Here is a 24,303-nt window from a genome sequence, read left to right as displayed (position 1 = left end):
TTATTTCTGATCAAAAATATAGCTTGACATGTAAAATTCTAGGAACTTCCATTTCCTGGCCCTTTGTGAGTATTTTCATACTTCCATAGGTGTGATCCTGAAGTGGAATGGTATGAACGATAGCAGTTACTAGGGGCTGACATGAGCATCTGACAGTATTAGGCAGTTGCCGCAAGTCCTGCACTGATACCCACCCTGAAGGCCCTTTTTAAAATAAATCCAACCTGGTACCCTGTACCAGTTAAATGAAATACAACTTCTGAAATGGAATTGAAATTAGCATTGGATTAACAGTGACATCAAAAGTGCAGAGTTGACAACAAGGACCTGGTTTGGTTCTCATATAATACCAGAACATGGGGCCCAATCATATCCAAACTTTAGGCTCATATGCTCTCTCATCCCTTCACCAGCAAATGTTTCATGAGTAAATTAGGAAGTATTACATTGTAATCATATGCTGTAAATCCTATAAGGCTTCCACAAGATCAGATTTCCTCTGATGGAATGGTAATACTGGACCAAGGGATGTATAAGCTAGTAAAAAGAAACTGTTTCAAAGGATGCTCGACTAATAAAAGCTTTATGCCTGCAAGAAAATACCAACACAAAGGTGGGGAGGGGGGAGCATAGTGAGGAAAGCCCCAGTTACACCCTCCACTTCATTCCAATACTGAATATACCCCTGATATCACTCTCCATTTCAAGTGTCGTTTTAAGCTAATCAGATTTACAGTTCCCACCTGCCTGATGTGGGGCTCTTTGCCCATCTAGAAAACTTAAAAGTGTGTTACACCAGGCAGTCCAACCACAACTGTCCCCACTCCACAGGCCCCAACGGTGCTGATCCATTAGTTGACATGGGAGAAGGACATGTAAGAGTTTGCTGAGTATTTTCCCAATATGAAGACCAAGACAAGCCTCTGTAGCCTAAGAATAGTGTTGCTACAACAGCCGTCTTATTCTGAGAGAGAACAAAGCCCCAGCCAAATCAGATGACTGGGGCTTTTTCTAACAAAATTCCTAATCCAGCAATAACAACCACTTATTAAATCACTGTGAACACTTTCTAGGTTGTTGTTGTTCAGAACCAAAAGCCAACTACTACTATTACTGTTGTCATTTATTTCATTTCTATTCTACCTCACAGCTGAAGTTCTCTGGGTGGATTACCCAGTCCATAAAATAGACAATAAAATAGCATAAAGTCAGGAGGGGGGATTAAAAGTTTGAAACAGCTAACCAAAACAATTGTAGTATTTGTTTAGCTAAACAGCTAAAGAACTTCTGCAATATAAAGTTAAGATGGCTCTACTATTGCCATGTAAGGCAGCAAGGGAAACAGGTCCCCAAAATGCCTGGGAGGAGAAAAAAAGTCTTTGCCTGGCATTGAAAAAAAAAGAAGCCTATCGTGGAGCAAACCTCTTTGGAGAGGGTATTGCTCACAAAGATTACCTGCCTTGGAGCCACCTGCTTAGCTTCTTTCGGTGAAACATCTGGAGGAGTACTCTATAAATGAGCTAAGGATCTGAAGGTACATGCAGTAGTAAGCATTCCATTAGAGACTCCAGTCCCAAGCCTTCTAGAGCTTTAGCAGGCATATTTCAAGGGCCAAATGTATCTAGTACAACTGAAATACACAATACAGGTAAAACAGTTACTATTACCCCATCCTGGTGTTCTAAAGTGCCTTTTCAGGGTGCATATTATTTAGAAAAAGGGTCACATTTTATAGGATATGGACAGATACTGATTTTCAGACTTAGCTGCTTCCTATTAAGGCAATGGAAAGAGCATGTTACAATATGCATATATGTAAATTCTGAGATCAAATAATCTGTTTTCTCCTCATTATGAATAAATCAAATTTTCAGATTTTTTTGAGATGTAGACTGAGTAAAAACTAACCAGAACATATGGCATATCATATTTTTAATGTTCAGTTAGCAAACACTCAGTGGGCTACTAAAAATAGTAACTATCATATTGCTAAGAATTATCGGTGTAAAGCATCTTAGTCATTTTGGCAGAAAAACAAAAACAAAAAAATGACTAATAAAATGTTAAATGCTTTCCAAAAACCGAGTTAAATGGGAACTCTTTGATCCTGCTATTAGTCATAGTTTTTTAAAATGTTAATTGGAAAACCAACTGCTCCCAATTTAAAACATTATGGTTGTAGCATGTAGATTTTTCTTAAACTAAGAAATAGTATATGTTTTCATTGTAGATAGGGCTTTATTAGATCTATGCTGTGTTTCTCTTCTCTGTCCTCCCTAGAATTGTCTTTTTTACATCAGATTCACATTGTAATACCTTAAAATCAAAAACTATCAAAGTCCGCTTGAGTTCAGATTTGTTCGTGCTGCTGCTGCTGTGCTAGTTTTGACTTCTACTGTAAACTTCAGTTTGATGTGTTGCTTTTGCTTCAATTGCATAATTGCACTAAATAAATGTTCTAGCACATTCTACAGAAACTGTTTCTTAGTAATTTCCCAATTTTCCATGCAGATATCCAGTGCTTTTATTTTCACATTCCAGCTTGTGGTATATCAACAAACATTTTAAAGGGGTGATATCTAGATCTGATAGGCTTGGATTTTTTTATAAAAAGCTTTTTATAAAGTTCATCACAAAGGCCCACTTTAAAAAAATAGCAGTCATAGGACAACAAGACAGATACATCAAATATAAGGCTGTATGCAGTGGTATGTGACCAGCCCTGCCAATTCCATTGCAAAAGTAGCACTCACCATTTGTGCAAAACCAGCTTAAAATACAGAAGAGGGTCTACTGAACCGAACCGAACCAAACCAAACCAAACCTCTGACTGACTATCCTGACAGGAAAATCTGGCCTGTAAGTGAACACTACATTGGAGAAGGCTTCCTAACCTGGGTGACACCCTTCGAGCCCCCTCCCTTGCAGAGACCTCCTCCTGCCTGTTTCCTACAGAACATGTCTCACATTGTAAATCAGAGGACTGATTCAAAACCTTATCCTGCATGTGTGGTTAAAAAGGGATCTTGTCCTCCCTTGGGCAGTTGTCATATGGGAGAACAGGCAGAGCAAGCCTCTAAAACCCTGAGACACTGAGCTTGCTGTGAGTGCCCCAAGTTCACAAATAATCTACCAAATCGGAAATCAGATTCTAGCTGTAAAACCATAGAGTCCCCAGCATCGTGGGGCTCAGTGCAACAACTGAATAAATGGTGGGTATCAACCAGCTTAGTGGAATTGGTGGAAATGGCTGTTGCGCTCACAGATGAGCAGTGTTAGATACTGGCCAGCTGTAATTGACCAAATAACTACAAGCAAAACAATTGGATAGTGGAAAAAAAGTGAAATACCTCAGGCATCTTTGGAACAGAGTTTCCAGCTCTTCTGAATATATGAAATTATTCAGAATGGTGAAGTCTCAAGCACATTGTTGAATGCTCCAAAGGATATTTAAAACTAATGCACATTATGTAAAATAATAATATTCCAAAGTTTAGCTAATAAGTTATTATTTTATATTGTTAACTTGTTTTATATTTTTATTGTATAATGTTTTAATTGATATGTTTGTGAGCCGCCCCGAGGCTACGGCGAATGGGGCGGCATAGAAATTTTCTAAATAAATAAATAAATAAAGTTCTGAATTGTTGTAACCACCTAGAAAACATGGCCTATGGGGGAGTAAGGAGTGAGTTTGGGAAGATGGCCTATGTGAGAGAAAGGAGGGGGGTGTTACTATGTGTGTGTGAGCTGTTTTGTTTTGATGTGATATGTGTTTTGCCTGGATTATGTTTTGGATTTTACAGTGGGATTTATGGTGTTTGGGGTGGTGGTTTCATAGAATAGTAAAGTTGGAAGGGTCCATGAAGGCCATTAGGTTGTTGCAGGACACCAGTTTACACCATCCCACTCAGATGGCTGTCCAGTTTGTGTATCTCTGCATGAGTGTATTTCTCTGAGCATCCACAGTTTGTATTCGTTGAAATGAGCATTTTATTGTTTTTTGTGGAAGCAAATATATGATTTGGTATTTGGGGCTCAGACACCATCTGTAACTTGTACTCATCTTCTGATCCTCCTTCCTGCCTGACATCCCAGAGGACTGCTGCCAGTCAGTGGTGACAGTGCTAGGCTAGACAGACCAATGGCAGAGTAAATAAATGTATTTCTTTTTTCAGCTCATAATTAATAGGAAATGTGCTGTCAATGGATATTAAAGCTACTAATTTAGATAGTGTTTGAAATGGATTAGGTGAATTCATGGAGGACAGCTCTGTCAGTTGTTTTAGCCACAGTTAGGTAAATGGAACTTCCTTGTTCGGAAAACTAGATGCCAGGGACAGAACATATAGAAGTCTGTTACCTTTATGTCCTGCATATGTCATTTCCAGAGGCACCTGGCTGCATGTCGTGGAAACAAAATGCTTCACTAAATGGGTTTTCATTGAGGCTGATGAGTGATCCAGCTGAAGAATTCATCCATCATTAGCTGTAATGGAGAGTAGGCCTAACAGTAGCTAATGACTATGTTTGCTAAATGGAACTTCCTGCTCAGCAGTAGTATACCTCTAAGTATCATGCTGGGAACAAATAACGGGGACGATGATCATATAGATGATTCCCTGTTTGCAAAGTCACCTGCTGTATGAACCAGCAAGAGACTTCTTACATGCGTAAGACCTCAGCTAACATATAAGTGCATAAACATAGCCAAGAATCATGAGCGCCTCTTGTAAAACTATTTAACTACTCAGATAATTGAATTACTTTTAAATATGTGATGTCAGAGTTTTTTATGCATGACATACCACTGCCTTCTTTAATGAGGGGAGATGCCCATGTCATGCCTTCATCTGCTTTCCAAGCTCAACAACATGGCTTCAAGGTTGATTGGAGCTAACTCTCACGCAAGATCATTTACCTGTTCAGCTTTCACTGCTTCTCTGTGGGTCAAATATAAGGAAAAGGTAGGGCCGGGTTGCAACAGCCCAAGTTCATTTAAAAACTCAGTATTGAATATTTTTCAAGAAAGGATAACATCAACAACAGCTTTCCTGAGCATAGACCTCATATAAAAGTAAATGCTTGAACTCTGGCTCCTGCAGAAGAAGCACTGACACTCTTACTCAACAATTAATTCCTCTACTCTTTCTGTGCTAGCCCTCAGCACTTGCCAAAGGAAAGGGCTCAGCTCACAAAGCAGCCTTATTCCCTTTATAATATCAGTGATTGATACTGACAGAAATTCAGAGAGTGCTTCACATTTGGCCCCTCCAGACTTGATTCTGTTTCCATGGCAGCATATTCCTCAGACCAAATGTATCTATAAAATATAACATGAACTCTTGTTTCTAGAAAATGTCTCGGACCTTTTAGACAAAGCCTGCACCTTCCACAATAAAACCCCAAACTGTCAGTTATCATACATAAAGGCAATACCTAATTATATGCCAAATGAAACTATTTTTCCCAGGTGTTTTAACAAAGTAGCTCTAACACATTTTATAGAAGATGTCATAAGATTTCTGTTCAGTAATGCTTAGCAGGCCAATTGTCCATCACAACCTTTTGTAATTAGGTGTAATTTTAATGTGTTAATAAGTTTATTTTAACAAGTTTTAAACTGCACCTCACTTTACAACAGTTTTCTCCAAACTGAAGCCCTTCAAATGTTTTGGAGTTGAAGTCCCATAACACTTGGTAAAATTCTAGTCAAAATATCTCAAGGCTACCACATTGGGAAAGAATTCTACAATAAGTGGATTTACACTTTATATTCAGCTGTTTCCTTTATAAGGTGAAAAAATAGGGTTAATCTTCCTTTAGCTGATTCCTAGTAAAAACAATCATACTGGATACTAAAAAGAGTCAAATATTGCCAAAATTGTTTTGGAGTGTGGCATAGCCATTTGCCAGTCTCTGAAACCTGCACAACAGTGGAATGTGTTACCCAGACATCTGTTGTAAAATAATGATCAGATTTTTAAGATTGACTTCAAACAGCACAGTCCTTGGTAGTAGAACTCTATGATCTTGTCTGTATTATGGGGAGTACTTTATATTATTTTAAAATAATTATTGATCTTTCACTTACATATAAATTTGTTGTGATCTTCTTCCCGAGTCCCATTACTTAGATTTTTGCTTCTACAGAGGCAATGCAGACAGACCCTTAACTATAATGGCATTCATTGTAGGGGCATTCTATTAAGTTTGATGGGACAGAAGTCTCACAATTATTTGCATGGGTTTTTTTATCTCGTCTGAAGATAACAACTGCCAGAAAAAGGGCAAATGCATCGAGTACATTTAGTTTCACTTGCCTTTTAATTCTTTATTAAATCACAAATGGAACACCCAACTGCTTGTTTGCAATTAAAATACTAGTTTCCTTTGACAGATAAAGAATGTAACATTAAGAAAACCATATTGAACACATTGTTTTACTCAAGAGATGCAAATAGATTGTGTACAACGTTGTCATTAGAACAAACCATTCTTTCACAAAGAACAGTTTCAGTTTAATAATCTTCCTTTTAAAATTGTCATTAATGAATGGATGGATTACCAATTCATACAATGAATATTTCTAACCACATGTGCTGGTTTCCATGTTAGCTGCATATGACACAATGAATATCTGAAATACATTTTTGACTACGCCTTAAACTGCAAATTCTTGTTCGTTATCAATACTTTTTGTTTGTGTTATAAATTTGAACTCAGAAGGGCAACTATGACACACATGAAATAACATTCTTATAAGTTGAAAAGACTTTGTCAACAAGCTATAGTTTTAGAGAATTGCTTTTGTATATGCCTCTAGAGTACAGATTGTGTATACCTTACGTAAACTACTAATTCATCTGAAGAGCTGCAGTTTTTACACAGGGTTTGTTCTCTCTGTCTTTGTGACTTATTAGATTATCATAAATGCTGAGTTTATTGATTATTGTAAGTTACGAGGAGAATCTTTCTGCTTCAGATAGGCTATAAATGATAAATAATATATATCAAAAGGCTATATGTCAAGGGAAGCATTGTTCTTTTAAGACATTCTCAGGTAAAGCTCTTAAGGTAGGGGTTATTAACTTTATGATTGTACTATTGGTGCACTTGACCTATAGTAATAATTGCTGTCCATAAAATCATAGATGAGATAAACCACAGTCTGCCTTTTCTAGTAATATTCATTAGAAGAGACCACCAAAGATCACTCTAATAAACAGTCAATATTCACTTCATCAATATACATTTGTTTGCTGAAACAAGTTAACCTCTCTTCAACTCTAGTTAAAAAAATAGTGAAGTTGGATTGTATAGGGGCAGGGATAATTGCTTTTTATTTATCTTTACTTTTAGACTATCAAATGTTGGAGACTGGACTAGTTTTGTTAGTATCCGGCCTAGTGCATCCTACCATCAATCCACTGGTTCTAAAGAACAGGATTTGTGAGAAGCTGGAAAAGCTGTCAGTATTTTAGCTATACTGAGGAATTTCATTGCACAGTGATAATCTCTGTGTGCCAACCTAGTAACAGTATAGAAAAACAAAGAAAAAGGATCATGGGATTAACAAAATACTTTACCCTGTATGATGCACACATCAAGAAACAGTGTGGAAAGAGGATCAGATGTGTTGCTATAAAAGTGTATGTAAAGATACTGTGGAGATGAGGTATTTGATATAATTAGACTTTTAAAGTAAAAATAGACTTTTTAAAAGGCACACACACATGTGCAAACACACACATCACTCAGAACATCATCTCATACAACTCCACTATGTGCAAAACACAGACTTGCCCTTTTTTAACTCCACAGAAAGCAATATTTCCCAACCACCCTTGTTCTTCACAGTGGTATGGTTATTTTCAAGGAAAACTGTGCTGCTAAATACAAATCCTGGAATGGGGGTGGGGAGAGATAAATTTGTTTTCAAATGTATGTGTTTGTATTGTTTCTCGAGTCTGTCCTTGATCTGCCAATTACTTATGACCTTAGTGTTCATCAATGCATTTATCTTTAAAATGAATTTCCCTCTGACACAGCAATGTATGATTTCAAAACATCATTTCTAATGTCCCTTTTATACAGCAGCTGCCATTCCCATGCTGTTGTCTTTGATGCCGTGGGTTTTTTCTCCCATATGTCTCAAGGAATTATTGCTTAATGCTCAGGTGGTTGCTTTATCTGTTCTCTGATGCTTTGCATAATTTGATTTGATTGGTGGACTTTGCAAATAAGATATTATCTTGTCTATCTATACCTAATGTGAACTTGTAGCACCAGTTGTTGTTAAATTCATTTCTAAGAATAAATGATCCATATGGATTTATTATGCTATAAAATACTTACAAAAATACAGTGTTTGAAGACAGAACAGCTTTAAAACCAGCTGCTACCACTAGAGTTGCCAGATTCAAAAATGCATTAGGTCTTCTGTGCTTTTAACATTTGCATCAAAGGGATAAGTGTGTCACGTGCCATCTCTCCCATTAGGGAACTGCAGTGATAAGAGAAGCAGCACCTGCTCAAATTCTCCATTTTAAATAGACAAGCTACTAAACATGTCTGTTTGGAATGGTCTCATTGAGTTCAATGGCCATTCTCTCACCTAAGTGTATAGGACTGTATCCTAAATATCTGAAGCTTTGTACCTTTTTGTATCTGGTAATCCTAGTTATAATGCTTAATCTCAGAAACAAAGTCTCAATGCATAAGAGTTTCAGGGGAAGTTGGATAGTCATAGTTCTGTCTGCCTTCAGACATTGTTGGCTTTTAGAAGCATCTTAAGAGTCCAAAGTTTGTAAGATACACCCTTGGAAAGAAAGAAAGAGAAGAGGGTGGGTGGGAGAGAGTAAATAGTAAAGGCTGATGAGTATGTAACAAAAGAAACATACCTTTTTTTTTTTTTTTTTGCAAATGGCATCTTTAGATTTCTCATAAATTTATATTTTAATGAAACATTATTATTGTTCTTTGATAAAGAAACAGCATGATCTACAAACATATTAACCCAGAATATGCTATTTTAAGGTGACTGAACTGTAGTTGTTCCTACAGTTTTTGCTATTTGTTTTTGCTATTTACTAAACAATCATGCAAGAATTAGCTATGATCATAGGATTATGGATTCTAAAGAGGAAAAAAATTCTGTGCACACAATTTCATTTGCTTATTAAATTTAGAAGATACCTTTCTCTAAATAAAACTCAAGGAATTTCACAGCAAGGGTTAAAAAATATCAGGATTAGAAGTATTAGAAATAATTAATATTAGAAATAGCTAAAAGCAATTAAAAACAACCAAGATCTAGTGAATGACTAAATCAAAAAGCTGTTTCATGTGGTTAAATGGCTGAAAGAGAAGGACATATTAACCCAGCATTAGAAAGCTAACAGTGTTGGCACTAGGCATACTCACTGGGAAGAACTTTCCAATTCATAAGGGATTTAGGGCTGAGTGTATCCAGTAACCTTTCTTCAACCTTGTTCCAGAATTTTATCCTACTTTACTCCACATGTTGCGTATTTCAGGCTTGAGGCACAGTGATGGCACTCACACAAACATGGTTATACTCGTAAGTGCAAAAGGCACTGTTGGGTTTACAGCTTGGCAAAACTTGCATAGAAGTACCATTAATGAGAACAGATGCATCCAGGTAGAGGTTGTCTGTTTGGCTTCATGATTTACGTGAACATGACAGCCCTTTTATGAAGCACCACAATCACCAATCAGCTGTCTGAACAGAGCCTGTGGGAAAGCTGTTCCACATAATGCTACAAAGGCATGAGTGTGATAACAGCCCTATAAGCTCTTGAAGCACTCAAATGGAATTGTCAGTAGGTGTGTACAAACTTACAGTATCTGACTAAGGTTAACATCACTATTATGCAGATAGATTTTGACTTGCACAACTGCACTTTCAAGTACTCTCTGCAGTCCCCCCAAGCTCTGTTCCCCCAGGAAATCTGGTCTGGAGTACCCCAGTCCTCAGGAGAAGTAATGGGAACATGCAGAGAGTTGCAAGGGGAAAGAGAAATTAATTCTGCCACTGGAGTCCATTACAATGGCAGGACAGAACTGGATACAACCCTATTTGTTAAATAAAGGTATTTGATACTACAAGATATACTGGAGGCCACTCGGACAGACAAATTCACAGAGAATGGGGCTATCAGAGGCTACTAGTCATTATGGCTGTGTATTACCTATTGGATCAGGGACAGTATCTGACTGGTTTAGATCTATGCAGTGGAAAATGCCTTTGTTGGCAGGCTAATACATATCTGTATCATGCAAGTGTTGATAAGTACCCATTTTGTTGTGTGGTTACCTGTTAAAATATTTATTTTATTTTATTTTTCCTATGTTGCCCATTACTATAAAAAGTCTCTGGAAGAGAGGAAGCCAAGAACAAAACCATAACAAAAATATGTTTTAAGTGGTCCTTATAGTAGAAATAGTAAACTGCTAATCACATGGTAAGTCTTATCACATTTATCATAAACCCAAAGATACAAGGCTGCTTGGATTTCCAAATAATAGTTGGCATGTGGTGACACTGGGCTTACCACATGGCTGAAGGCTGCAGTCAGCCTGATAGGTCATTAGAAGCACCATATATTAGATTATAGGATAAATGTATTAATTTTAAATGATAATTTGTGAAATAGTCCTGAAACACAGGTGAAAGAAAAAAAATGTGAACAGATTTGCTAAAAAAGTGAAATTTCCATTTGGAGAGAAATTATCAGTGAAGTATTCCTGTGATAATTCTAAGAACCCTATTTATTCAGTGTATTTATTACTGACAAAGAGAGGTAGAGGTGTTCTGATTAAATTTGCAGCTGATATTGAGCTAGGAAGCATTCTCAATACAGGGAGAAGGATCAGGAAATTATGCAGAATAAAATAGATGATCTCACAAAATGAAGGAATAGAAGCTTTAAAACATTCCATATGTGTAAGGTCATGCATTTGAAACCCATGCATTGGAGCTCATCAAGCAGAAGCAACTGAGGAGGAAGGCGATCTCAAGGTATTGCTTAGTCACAATATGAATATGAACTGCCAATATGATGCAAGTGAAGAGAACATCAGCTCTACATGCTTGGAAGACAGTCTGCTCTTGCATATATTAGTCAAGGTATTTATCGTAGGGGTGGGTAGTTTATCTTTGTACAAGGCCACATCTGGACAGGTGCCGACTGTTGGTCACCTGTGCTTTTTTAAAAAATAATTCAAGATCAAACAGGTGAAAAGAAGATTAACCAAATAAAAGTTGAATTGATTTGATGATTTGATCAGTAGCTATTTTGAAAGCTTTACTATTTAGCTTAGAAAAAGTAGACTGAAAGGGAATATGATAGCACTGAACAAATATTATTAGAGGGAGTAATATAGTAAGTGAAACTTAATTATCATTGTTATTATTTATTTCACATGTATGCTGTACCCATAGCTGTGAGGCTCTCTGGGCAGCTTACATTACATTCAACAACAACAAATAAAACAGTGCCATATGAACAATATATAAAAATCAGTAAAATAGTACAATAAAACAATAAAATCAGCATTTACTTAATAATAAAACCATTTGAACAATCATATTAAACAGTCATTTAAATAACATTGTTTGGCAGCTAAAATTCTAACATGGCAGTAGCAGCAATAAAAAAACAGTATAATAAACCATTCTAAAACAAGCTACTCACTCACCAAAATATTTGAGAAAAGGAAATATTTTCAAATGGCATCTGAATGAAAAAAGCATGCCAGAAGCATGTTCCACAAGTGGGGTGCTATTGCAGAAAAGGCCTTTCTACTAGCCATCTTCCCCCTTAATTCAATGGGGAAGGAATACAAGAGAGAACCTTAGATGAAGACCTCAGTGATTGGGCCAGGAACTGTGGGGATAGGCATTAGCTTACTTTGTATGCCACTTTCCCATGAAATTGTGTCTGAAAGGGCTCATAACATGTTAAATGAAAACACGTCATGTAATCTAATAGTAGCAATTACGAAACCCCACAGTGTTAATAAATAGTTATGTAATTAAAAGCCAATCTGTGGAACTCTTGTATAAAGCAAGATAAACCAACTCATATAATCTAATAATTAAAACTAAACAAGGGAAAGAATAAAGTGGAACAAATAAATACAAATGTGCTATACACAAGACCAACTAGATATCCATTTACCAAAGGCAGCAAGAGTTCACCAAATTTAACCTACAAATGTATATCTCTCCTTTGACAATATTCCTCCCACTCACACCGACATGTCTTCTGTCTGTTCCCCATCTCTTGCCTGGGGAACTAAAGTTCCTTCCAACCCTCACATGTATTGCTATTGTTTCCTCTATAAAGTAATCCTTCCAGTCCTGTCTTTAAGGTATCAGGCGTTATGAGGCTCCAGGGTTGTGGGGGTGGGATAAGACAGATGGAAATGCTCTAACAACCGATGCTTCCCACACTGTATTCAGAGAACTACTTCGCTTTGGAAAGTTGGGCATACAACATTAGTGGCTACACATTTGAAATTGGTAAGTTTTCAGTATCACAGTTTTCAGCCTGTGCAATAATTTTCTTGTAGGAGGAAAGCTCTTCACATGGATTCAAGACAGGGCTGTTTCACACTTCATATGGCAGCCAAGTCTTTAGTGTAATCTCTGCATTACATCAGGCGAACACTGTGTTTAAAGGAGAGGGCTTGGAAAAATAAAAGTAGTTTCAGGAAAGAGCAAGGACAGGAGCACCACAGGGTGCAAACCAAACCTAATTGTTTGCAAATTGTTGTGCTGTGAAACTCTGCCCCATGTTCAGCAGACTCTCCTGTCCCACTGAGGATGACTTTCAGGTTAACCAATAATAATAATTAGACACACTTAAGAATTATGTCAGCACCTGAACTTGAACATTTTCTACTAGATGACAACTATACCAGACATAGTTTTTATTTTATTTTGATTTCCAATAAGATGCTTCCAGTGGAATTAAATTTCATTGCACTAGCATAGCCTGAAATCACTGAAAATTGCAGCTATTCTCGGGACCTTCCAAAACAGTTTGTGAGGCTATCATCGTGGTAAATGTCTAAGATGAAATGTATCCACCTAAACATGTTCTCTGCCATGCTGTGCTGCAAAGGAGGTATCAGCACAAAAACACATCTATAAATTTGTGTTTTTGCTCTTTTTGTACATTCCACATTTTTTTCTACAGAGCTTGTACATACCATAATAAAGAAGTCTTTGTCTTGAAGGGTAGGTAAACACCTGAAGAAGGAGTCTGTGCTGTATGTTGGCCCTTGCCAATGTACATTTATACAGGTCTTAATTTTTGCTTATGTCACTGATGGACAAGTGCTCCTCCACTGTCCATGTGTGATGAACTGCTGCTAGTGATCACTAACAAGCAAGCCTCAAAGCACAGTATTCCATAGGTGGGGAGGCATCTTGAGATCTGCCAGATGCCAACCTGTTCTATTCCTCTGGGACAGGCACATTTTGGGACTATTGGCTATACAGTTCTGGAACTGGCATAATGAAAAATTCTCCTAATCCCTTCCCACTCTTTTTGCCTGGTCTGTGCAAACTGGGACAGCTTGCAATATGGTACCAGAAAGAAATACTTCCTTGGAAGAATTAATCAGTGCATGGCATCAAGGCCTGATCTAATAGATAATAAACAAAAGCTATTATACATTGAAGCCCTTTTGGTGGCAGGGGGGCAACACAGAATAAAAATGTCCAATTGGGACAATAAAGAGAGTCTGATAGCTGGGCATATGTCCATTTCTCACAACTATCCTAAGGTTTTCCTTTATTGTTTATGGGGCTCCTGGGATGCACAGTCTTCTGCCTTTGGAACCAGGCCACCTATGCTGTAAACTCACTTTGCAACTAAGATGAGTGATGTAAAATTTAGGGGACAGTAACTTGGATCCATTATCAGGACTAATTTAAGCCTAACTCACTTCAGTGCATTTGATTTAAGTATGGTCTAAATCTGTATCAAACTCACTGGATGTCAACTATATATTTCCAGGAACAATGAGGTATTGTTATTGAAAATATTTTGAAATCTTCTTTTTGATATAAAAGGAATTACAGTGGTTGACCCTGAAGAATATACCAGTAAAAATGTACTGGCCTATTTAACTACATTTTGTTTTTGTTTTACCTCAGCTCTTTTTGGCTGTTGTGTGGAGCTCAACTTCCCCCAGCCCTCACCACCTTAGGTACAATAAGGGAAAATACTACTAATTGGGATTTAATTCCTAGGCTATTGGCTTTTATATAGAAACAATGAAGCACTTGTTGGTTGTAAAAACTGTAGCTAAATGTCTGTGATCAAAGACTGATTACTTTGGAGCTAAACTGAGCAAAATTGAATCTTTGGGGAAAATTGCTATTAGTGTAAGCAACCTGCCAAGAGACAACACTGAAGAAAACACAAAATATTTGTATGGAGTGAATAAAAAATATTTAAATGCAGAATAATGGCGGTAAGCAATAAATAGAATCATGAAGCAAAAGAACTTTGAGAAACCTTAGGGGAATTCAGCAAACTGACAGTGTGCATCAAAATCAGTGAAAAGTCTAGAAATCCTGGCATCTTGCTACTGTGGAGATTCTTTTTTTAAACAAAATATATTTTAAATTTTATTCCATTTAATAAACCATAACAAAACACAAATTACAGTCAGTATTTCATTGTCTACAGGATTTACTTGTGGTACAGTCTGAAATGGCAAAGTCATGTCACAGCTAGCTTTTCACAATTCAGTTAATGAAAGTACTTTGCAATTATGTTAGTAGCTGTGAACAGCCCATTTGGATTTACAAGGGACTTTGTTAGCAAGAAATAAGAGCAGATATATAGGAATTTGTGAAGTACATATGTTAAAAATCTGAAATGATATTTAAAGGAACAATTTAAAGAGGAAAGAAAGGAAAATGCAAAATGATCCATATTAAATAAATTAATCAGCATACAAAGAGTTTTAATATTATGCACAAACATGGTAAAGCTAAAGGGGATTATTCCTTTCCTCCCTACAGCCCCCACAGGACCTCAAAACCTGCTTCAGAAGTTTGGGGAGAACCCTTCAGAGCATATGTCAAGGTGCAGGGCTGCAGGAGGGAGGAGGTGTCCTGTTCTGGAAGCAGGCGTTTGCTTGCACAGCACTGGATTTCCTCTGAAGTCTTTGTGTTAATGCATGGTATGAATTAAATAATTTAAACTGACAACGGTGGACAATTTTAATATCAGTCAAATAATAAGAAAAGTAGTACTGACAAATAATGAAGATCTTGTCAATATAGCTGTTGGTTTAGAAAAACACACATACAGGTGAGGGAATACTTAGAAAAATTTAATATACAAATCAGCAGGTCTGGATGACAAGCCTCATAGAGTCATAAGGGAATTACTTAATGAATTTGCTGAACTCCTGGCAATTGTTTCTGGAAACTCACAGAAGGAACCAGGCCACAGGTGTGGGTGGAAGCAACTAATGCTTTATTTTAACAATAAAAAGAAAATACCATGTGATGAATTTAACAGAAAATTCTGAAAAATGTAATCTTAAAAAATAAAAAAATCCACTCACATGAACAGTGTAAAGAGGAATTTAGGAATAAACATGAGCAGATCGGTACTTCAAACTAAATTCTTAATACATTAGTGAAGACCTTACCATGAATGAATTTTGCTCGCCTGTCCTCATACAAGAAATGCCATTCTTGAAAGCGCATGCAGGGAGCCACAGTTTTTATTAGCATAATGGGCCAAGATGGTTCCACTCTCTCCTTTTTATATACAGCTGGAAGCAGATAAACAGGAACTGATGTAACAGGTTTTGCTTAGAAGGTGATCCACTGTGATGCCAGTCCAGAGACCCTACATGCAACAACTGGTGCAGGCACACATCTCCTTACCTCAAGGCTGGTTCGGCAGTACTGATCATGCTGTTGGAAGAAGGTGATTGGAACCATATACTATGCTAACTGTTTGTCTGGTTCTGCTGCAAAGAAAGCAACACACACAATCCTGGACACTAAACGTGAATTTTGCTTTTGATTCTTTTAACATCCTGTACTGTCCATTTTTGTGCTTGATGGACCTAAGTCAGCTACTGATGCACACACAGCAGCTGTTCTGCCCCAACTGGGCATTATGTTATTTTGTTGTGTTGCTCCCTAAACTTTGCACCTGTAATTGTTCTGGTTTATTCTTTAGTTAGCTGTTAGCAACTGCCAGGCCTGGAAAGCCATGAATTACTTGCCCTTAGATAAAGTTCCTATTCAGTTTGTATGAGCTCTTCCTCAGTTTGAGAGAAGCAGGGTTGGTTTTCTGTTTGTGCTCTAAACTGAAGCCAGAAGGCCTCACCTGGTGTTGTTTGTGTACCTCATCAGTCCATTTAATCTCATCCATCCAGCTTTTCTGTTCATCATCCTCAATTATTAAGTATGTGTTCATTAGTGGTTTAATGTTTATGTTGGATTTTAATGAAGATGAAGTTTTAAGTCATAGAGAAGTGGATTGTGTGTGAGTTTAACTTCCTAAATAGAAACACAGCCCCACTTACACTGAGGTCTGAACACTCTCTGTATACTGGCAGCAGGAAATGGCTTTCATCTGTTGAGCACTGAGAGCTAAACTAAAGGCTACAACTATTGGCTAGTTGCTTCCTTTCAGCCTGGGCCTGTGGAGGGCAGGGTTCACCTCAGAAGACCTGTTTGCATCTGTCCTGACCTGATTGCTTTCAGTGGGATGTGCATTTGGGTGAACATCCAAACTGAAACCAATGGTGTTTGCATAAACAACACCTGCACTTAGGGCTGTATTTGACCACCAAGTTCCTGATCCAATAATTGATCTATTGCAGAGGAAGTGAGCTTCCTGCATTTGTCTCCTTACATGGACCAGTATGGGGAACCTTGGGAGGAGCAGAAGTAGGTTCTTTGCCCCTGCATCTCTCCTTCCCCACTCTAAGTTCTTTACATGCCCCATACAAACACATAACCAAAAATAAATGTAGAACCATTTTATAAAAACAACACATTATTTTGTGGGTCTGTCTATACCAGTTATCGGTATTTTATACCTAGTTCAAACTGTTTTTAGGCAATACTTTAGTATATTACTGTGTCTTTACATATTATGAGAAGTGTCCTATTTACTATGAAACGTCCTGTCTATGGTGGCCTAGTATAGCTTAGACTAAGAATTGGTGAGGGTTTGATTTAACTTGTGCATGGTTTTAAGAACTTACCAAAATTCACAATGTTGTTCATAAATGGAATAGAAAGACCTTGAAAATTAAAAGCCAGATTTAGAAGAAAGTGAGCCTGACAGATTCATCCAACCAGGTAGAGGGCTTTGAGTGCTTAGCTCTTAAAAGTCTGGATTTGCATCTTCTATTATGTTCGTACTGCAATATTAGAGTTGCAGCCTTTCTTTTTTTCCTGCCATCTTTAACAGCCATGTGGCAGGCAGCTACACCATAGTCCTTTCCAAAATGGGAATAGCTGTACTTACTGAATTTGGACAGTGAAGATGGGTGGTTTGGTTTTTGATTAGAACTCAACAAAATTCTTCATAAATGGGATAAAAAGAACTTGAGATTTTAAACTGTTGTATATGGGAGAAAGCACAGAGTCAAATTTTGTCACCTATCCCTTTCATTTGGCAGAATTGCTACATAGTGAGAAATTTAGATCAGGGAGTCATTTTTCTGGGCATTATCTTTTTTACTGTAAAATCTTGGGAATATATAATATTCTCTTACCCTCACCCAAACCCACCCATCAGTTGACTGTGAATATATCTGAGCAAAATGTGGCATCTGAAATGCTGTGAAGGGCCAGCATTTATACTTGAGAAGATGAGAAGGCTAGGATTTTAGAGCAATCCTAGTAAAGCAACGGATCATCATAATTGTAGAAACTAAAAACCCGTTGTAGTGATTTTACCACAAGGGAAATTGTTCATCCATCAGTAAGATTGTTACAAGGTAAGAGACAATGAGGAGAGGGAGTTAAAATTGCTTTAGCCTATTGAATCATCAGTTCCCTCTAGATTTAAAAGCCTGAATTGGTTTTGGAGAGATGGTATAAGAGGGTTGCTACTGGAAATCTTAACAAGTTGATCATAGTCTCAGTAACACTAGCAAGTGTAAGTATGATCTCTTCTGAGGAAAAGCGTAGGTTACATTTTGAAGGAGAAAAGGATGGGAGTGCAATTAGCACATGGATTATCTCAATTTTTTGTAATGTGCATTTGGAAAGTTGGTATTCACAAATGAAAATGTATGCAATAAATAATAAAACATCTAAATCTCTCTGCAAGTAATTGAATGTAAATGAAGGCCTGTATTTACAAAGGAGTGTGTACATGGATGAGAGACTAAGAGTTCTAAGCACCAAAAAGGGGAATGTCATTGTACTGTGGGTAAGGAAGTTGTGGAAAACATTTGTCTGCAGGCACAGCAGAGAAGTTTGAGTGCTAATGGGTAGAATGGAATAGATCTGTGAATGGAAAGCATTGATTATGTTTGTTCTGTTTAAATGGAGTTGTACATGGAGGAGCGGGGAGGAAAGTAGTTGTTTAAAAGGAAAGCATGTGGAGTAGTACATTCTCTTTTTACTAAAAAGAGCCTAAAAGCCAAAGGTTACAGGATTTATCTATCGGCAAGATGATTGAACCAGAAGTACCTATGGACAGATGAAGTATCTTTGCAAAAGCACTTTCTGTATTTTTATTTGTGTGACAGTGAATTCTTTGTATCCTTAAAGAAGGTCTCCAGGATGTTTGCTGTGATACAAATTCTTTGTCTAAAAGCTGCCTGTGTGCAATAGGGAACACCTTTTATAAAAGACATCTGTAGAAGAGTTTTCCTTGTTTGAAGTGACCTGCCTTAAGTGTTGAAAGGATGTAAGGGAATGCATGTGTGAATTAGATTTGAAAAGCAAGGCTCTGCTGCAGGACGTATATGTACTGCAGAAGTGTCTTTGTGTAGTGCTTGCCTCTGGAGAGGGATTTCTTTGTGGAGTAGTAAGAAAGCCGTTTCTGTAAGGGGTGGCTTTATAATTGTATGCTAGTATCACACCACTGGTATAATTCAGCAGGGACTCAGGATATGTGGTTTTTTGTTGTTTTTTTGTATCACTTCCATCCCAGGGACATCCAACCACCCGTCAGGAAGCTATCCTTCAGGGTAGGCCAGGGCCATCATGTCCTTTATTGTTGTAACTCCCAGATTGTGATACTCTCACAAAACTGTTGCTAGGCAACAAATGTGGTTACCAGGTCTCCGCGAATAGCTGAAGGGGAAAGCAAAGTGTTGCACCATTGTAGTGTAACCATAGCAATGACCTACTATTACGGAGTGGAGAATTATCATTAACAATGTTAAAGTATCATACAGGAGCCTGGGATCTTGAGGCTTCCCAGCAGCATCTCTGTATAATTGTGTTATCTAGGAAGGGCTCTGAACTCCTTCAGGGCACCTGGTTGCTGGGGTTTGGAGGGGGTTATATTATGAGATTTTATTGCTGATCAATCTATACTAGGAATATGCAAGGTAGTAAAATGCTTTGGGACTCTTTATCCAAGAGGTGATGCATAAATACAGAAATATAGTCCCCAAACCCTCTTACTTTTCTGGAATAGAGACTTGGAACACCCATTTAAATTGTAGACATATATATCTGTATTAATCAGAACTGATTGTACATGTTTGCAAAATGTGGAGATTTGCTCACAATAACCACTTCCAATGTGTTATTGTTCTATTAAAGGGAAGTGTGTATGTAGGTTTTTGGTTAAAGTTCTTTCTCAGTAGTAATATTGCTGTTCTGATGTTCAGTGGTTCCTATCCATGGTGTGAACTCGTTGGTCCAAAGGAAAATACGCACACTTAAGCAGCTCTCATTTTGGTACAACACATATAGAAAAACTGTGGCTTTTGTTTGAATGTCCAGCTTTCCTAAAATGAAGGCAAATATACAGTTTTCAGAAGACTGAACAGATGCCAAAGAGCAGAGGAATTCTTTATAAGCTGTAGGAGATTGTGACCAGTTCAGCTTGTCAGGAGTTAGAAAAGCTGCATTTGCACCTGCACACAGCAAAGAACTGGGACCTGGGAAGGCAGTTCTGTGTGTTTCGAAATGATTAGCCCTCCGCCCTGCTTTCCTGTCTTTATTATGGGAGGGTAACCGTGCATGGTTGTAAGGGCCAGCACGCTGCCAATTGTAAAGGCTCCTGAGCCCTAAAACACGTTAAATGACATAATTGATCCCATTGGGAAAGATTTGAAGGTGTGGCGGGGGAAGACGCAGCCAACCAGAAGATTGCTGAACCTTCCTCTTGTCAGCTTAATTTGGGGCAAGAGTTCAGAAGCCGTTGCCCGGCTTCACCCTCCGCGCACGTGCAAAGAGCTGCTCTCGCTGTTTCAGCGTTGCCACGGGCAGCCCTCGCCAGACCAGCCAGCCTGAGCTGGGCAGCCACCTGCCCTTTACGCCGCGAGGCGCTGCCCTCCCTGTAAATGCGCGCAGCTTGGCGTGCCAGGCCATCGCCCGCCAGTTCGCACAGGAGCAAGCTCCGCTGCCCTGCCCTGCCCTGCCCTGCGCGGGGAAACTCTCCTGCCGGGCGGTCACGCCGGACTGCAGCCTCAGCTCCCTGCCCGCCGCCCAGGCGCTCAAGGCGTCTCCACGGCAAAGCGGCGCGCTCGGATCTGGGCGTGTGCGCCCGCCCGCCTGTGCGGACGCCCGGGCGCCATGCGAGAACGGCGCCCCGCCCTGGCCCCTGCGGCGCGCTGCTGGGCGGGCAGGACGCCCTGGCCACGCCCCCGCAGCCCCAGGCAGTGACGCGCCGCTCTCTCTCTTTCTCTCCTCCTCTCTGTGCGCTGCAGGTACCGAGCGGCACGAGCTGACCTCCTGGAAGAGCTACCCGTCCATCTTCCGGTTCTTCAGCGAAGCGGTGGAGGCGAAGAGCAGCTCGGGCAAAGCGGCTCCGACGCGGCGTTCGCAGCGCATCCGCTACGACGAACTGTAGGGAGGCGGGAAGCCGGCGCCCGCCCGGCTGGCTGACTGGCTGGCTAGGCGCGGGCGGGCGGGCGGCGCTCTGCAGCCCCAGCCCCTCATTAGATTGTTTTCTTCCCAGAGCACAGGGTCGCCGTGTATGCATCTAAGTAGCGTTTTGCATTATTTCTAGATGAGTGCAACTGTCAAAGCAATATGGGTTCACTGGTTGTGCTTCCTGTGGGCTGCAGCTTGGATTTCGGGCTGCCCATCAGTGCGCAGATTAAGGCTGACAGCAGCACCGCACGGCGCAGCCTGGTGCAGCTCTAATTGCCCTGACATCACCCTGCACCGAGCTGATGGTAGGCCGCCGCCGCCGCGGCTCCTCCCGGGTTCTAGCGCCCGCCTCCCCGGTGTCGCTCTCCTCCGCCCAGCCTGCCTGGAACTGCCTCTCCTCCCGCCCCGCCCCGCCGCGCCGCAATCGAATGTCGCCTGATTTTTCATGCATTTTTAAAAGATGGATTTTTTTCAGCCAAGTTCCCGCCCACGCTTTAGGCGTTTTAATAGTTTCCCGCACCCGGTTTGGGAGGACTTTTAACAAAATGTTTTCGTGTTTAAAAATTAAAAAAGGAAAATTGGGCCCGAGCGAATGTCAGTGAAAGCGATTCCAAACGATAAAAGCTGTGAGATTGTCTTGTGCGTGTGTTGAGGGTCCTCGTGTAACTATAACGAAGGCGACTTTCCTCGATTTGCAACTCTTGCTCCTAAGGCTGAGAAGCAGTGCAGCAGACGGAAATAACGCATTTAATCAATGGGCATTTTTGTTTTTAATTTGGAAGGAAAATTGAGTGATTCTGATTAGGGTTCCGGTAAATGTGCCCACTGCAAAAAGACATTTCTACTTCCCGGTGCAGCACGGCTGGCAGTTTCGGCGGGACGCTCATCGCTTTGGCATGTTTTGAGTTTCCGGGAGAGTTTGCTGAGTCATTTTAAGAAGTGGGAAAGAGGTTTTAGCGACAAATGTAATATAGGTCGAATAATATCAGAATTTAAAACTGCTACTTCTAATACTCGGTTGAAGCGTTTATTTTTTATTCGAGCAGAATATCTATTTTGTGACAGATCAAATTGCTAATAACTTTTTAGAAAAATGCTGGGCGGTGGCAAAACCGCGCATCTCCACTCTCCGCAGTCTTTTTCTTGTCCGAGGTGAGCTGGAAGGGCGAGGCGGCAACGCCAGACGTCTTCTTTACTTGCTGAAACAGGGTCCACACGTGGAGGAGGGCAATCCGCCTTCCTTGTAGGAAGAGCTTTTCTCACTCAGAAGCGCCTCCTCACGTCCTTGAATCTTGAAGTCAGTTTCGTTTAACCTTAACTGCTTGGCGACACTGTGAAATGCGGTTGGGGGGAAACGGGGGGGGGGGGAGTATGTATGAGTGACGTTGCTAATCACTGTTACTGCTACCACAATGAATTCATTCTCACATTCCTTAAATTTCTAATCACTTCGAACGGCTCGTGGCTTTTTCAAATTCTGCACAGGCCCGGAGTTCGTGTTTTCTCACCAAGCCCTTTCCAGATCGCACGACGCTCGAGAACTTCTGCCTCAGCCTGCAAAGCCCCGGTGGGAGCGGTTAGCACCAACCCCCCGCTGGCTCCTAGTGGGCCCGTCGATGGGGAGCCGTGCTCTGCTTCCCCTCCCGAATGCGTGGGCACAGCCCAGGGCGAAAGTCACGCCGCCTGCAGTTCCACGCCGACCAAGGGCTTTGGGGCGCTGGGTGCCGAAGCCGGGGACAGTGGCCAAGGGCGACAGCTGTAAGGAAGGTTGCGCAGGAGAAGCCCCCGCGGTGTCGCCCGGCTGCCTCGGCTCGAGCAGAGATGCCTCGTCCGCTCCGGAGTGGCGTGAATGGAACCTGCGGGCCGCTCTATGCGGCGAGCGCTGCCCCCGCGGCGCCCTGTCTCCGAGGGAGGGCCACGGTGCTTTCATGTACGCGGTCAAAGGCGCCGGAAGGGCGGTCTCCTGCCGCCTTCTCTTGTTTCCTGAGGACGTCACGACTTCAGAACCCCCGGGAAGAACCGGAGCGCGTGCGGGGGAAGCCCTTATTTCCACACTTGTTTGGAATGGTTCAGTTCAGTTGTGCAAACGCGTGTTCCGCGGTGCTGAACCTCCCGATGAGTGCAAAAGGGGTTACGGAGTAAAGTGCCCCTGATCTTCCGCTGAAGTGCTGCCGAAGCAGAGATTTCCCCGGGCAGATTCCGGGGCCGAGGGGCCCCCACTGTTAGCGTTGCCCCTTCGCTGAGGAGCTGCCCGGACACGCTTGCCCCCTCCCTCCCCGCTCCCTTCCATTGGGGTGGGGTTTCTCGGATGTGCGGCTCGAGAGGGCAGAACTTTACCGAGTAGGCCGTGGAAGGTGCGCTCTGGCCTGGTACAAGTTGTGGGTCTGATTGGCTTCCTGAAAGCTTTGCCTGTTCACATAACCCTCAGCTGATCATACTGGCTTCCGCTTTTTCCTCCATAGCGAAGGTATCCCTTTCTCTTCCCCACACCTGCTGATGTAACCCCTCCCCGTGGTGTGACTGGCCGATGTGCTTTCCTTATTCATGGATTTTCATTTCCTATTGCAGCATCTTCCATAAACAAACACAAGCAAACCTTGGACTGCTTCCTGTCTCTGGTGAAAGCCTTTCGGGCTTTGCAAAGTGCCAAATCTTATCGAATGACCCTGTAGTTTTTAATATGTCAGTTTTGCCATTTCTACTCTTACTTGCAGTCGCACCAGCCTCTTGCCCTGTTCTCATGCCATTGCCTGGTTTGTATTCCTATTGCTTATGGACCGAAATGTAAAGCACAGGGAGTTCTTAAAGGTTTGTCCTTTTCTGTTCACACTGAACCAATAAAATGATGGTTTCTCTTCTAAGATGCGAGTCTGGTTTCCTTATGTGCAGTATTGCTAAAGGACTTGTGGCACAGCTGCAACATGAGGGCTGTTTGTTGGCAGACTGGGGCCAACCCCAGTGTAAGACCTGCAGCTTCTCCTCTGGGCCACTTGGGCTGGATTGCCCACCGGGCAGTTGATCAGCAAAAACAGGAAGGCCTTCTTCCCTCCCCAAACGTGGAAAAGCAAGGCTGTCTTGTCTGACTACGCGTAGTGACAGAGCCATCCTGGCCTTAGATAGATAGATGGATAGATAGCGAGAAAGGGCAATAGCTCTTCTTTTCTAAGGGTTTCAAGAAAGTACCATGTGACTAGAAGGGATGAATTGGGTAC

General features: G+C 40.7%; 1 protein-coding gene across 3 annotated transcripts in view; it reads left to right on the top strand.

The window, feature by feature from the left end:
* FAM172A (family with sequence similarity 172 member A) overlaps positions 1-23,952 on the top strand; it is a 312,125-nt gene extending 288,173 nt beyond the window's left edge. For all 3 annotated transcript variants that reach the window (XM_044446029.1, XM_044446032.1, XM_044446030.1), the window contains exon 11: positions 20,926-23,952. In XM_044446029.1, the coding sequence (XP_044301964.1) occupies positions 20,926-21,068 (143 nt within the window). In that variant the 3' untranslated portion in view covers positions 21,069-23,952. The remainder of the gene's footprint in view (positions 1-20,925) is intronic.
* The last annotated feature ends 351 nt before the right edge of the window (positions 23,953-24,303 follow it).

Source organism: Varanus komodoensis, unplaced genomic scaffold, assembly GCF_004798865.1.
Source record: "Varanus komodoensis strain SLA01 unplaced genomic scaffold, ASM479886v1 scaffold5, whole genome shotgun sequence".
NCBI classification, from domain to species: Eukaryota; Metazoa; Chordata; class Lepidosauria; order Squamata; family Varanidae; genus Varanus; species Varanus komodoensis.
Note: the sequence above shows the minus strand (reverse complement) of the source record. Positions and strands in the feature narration are given on the sequence as shown.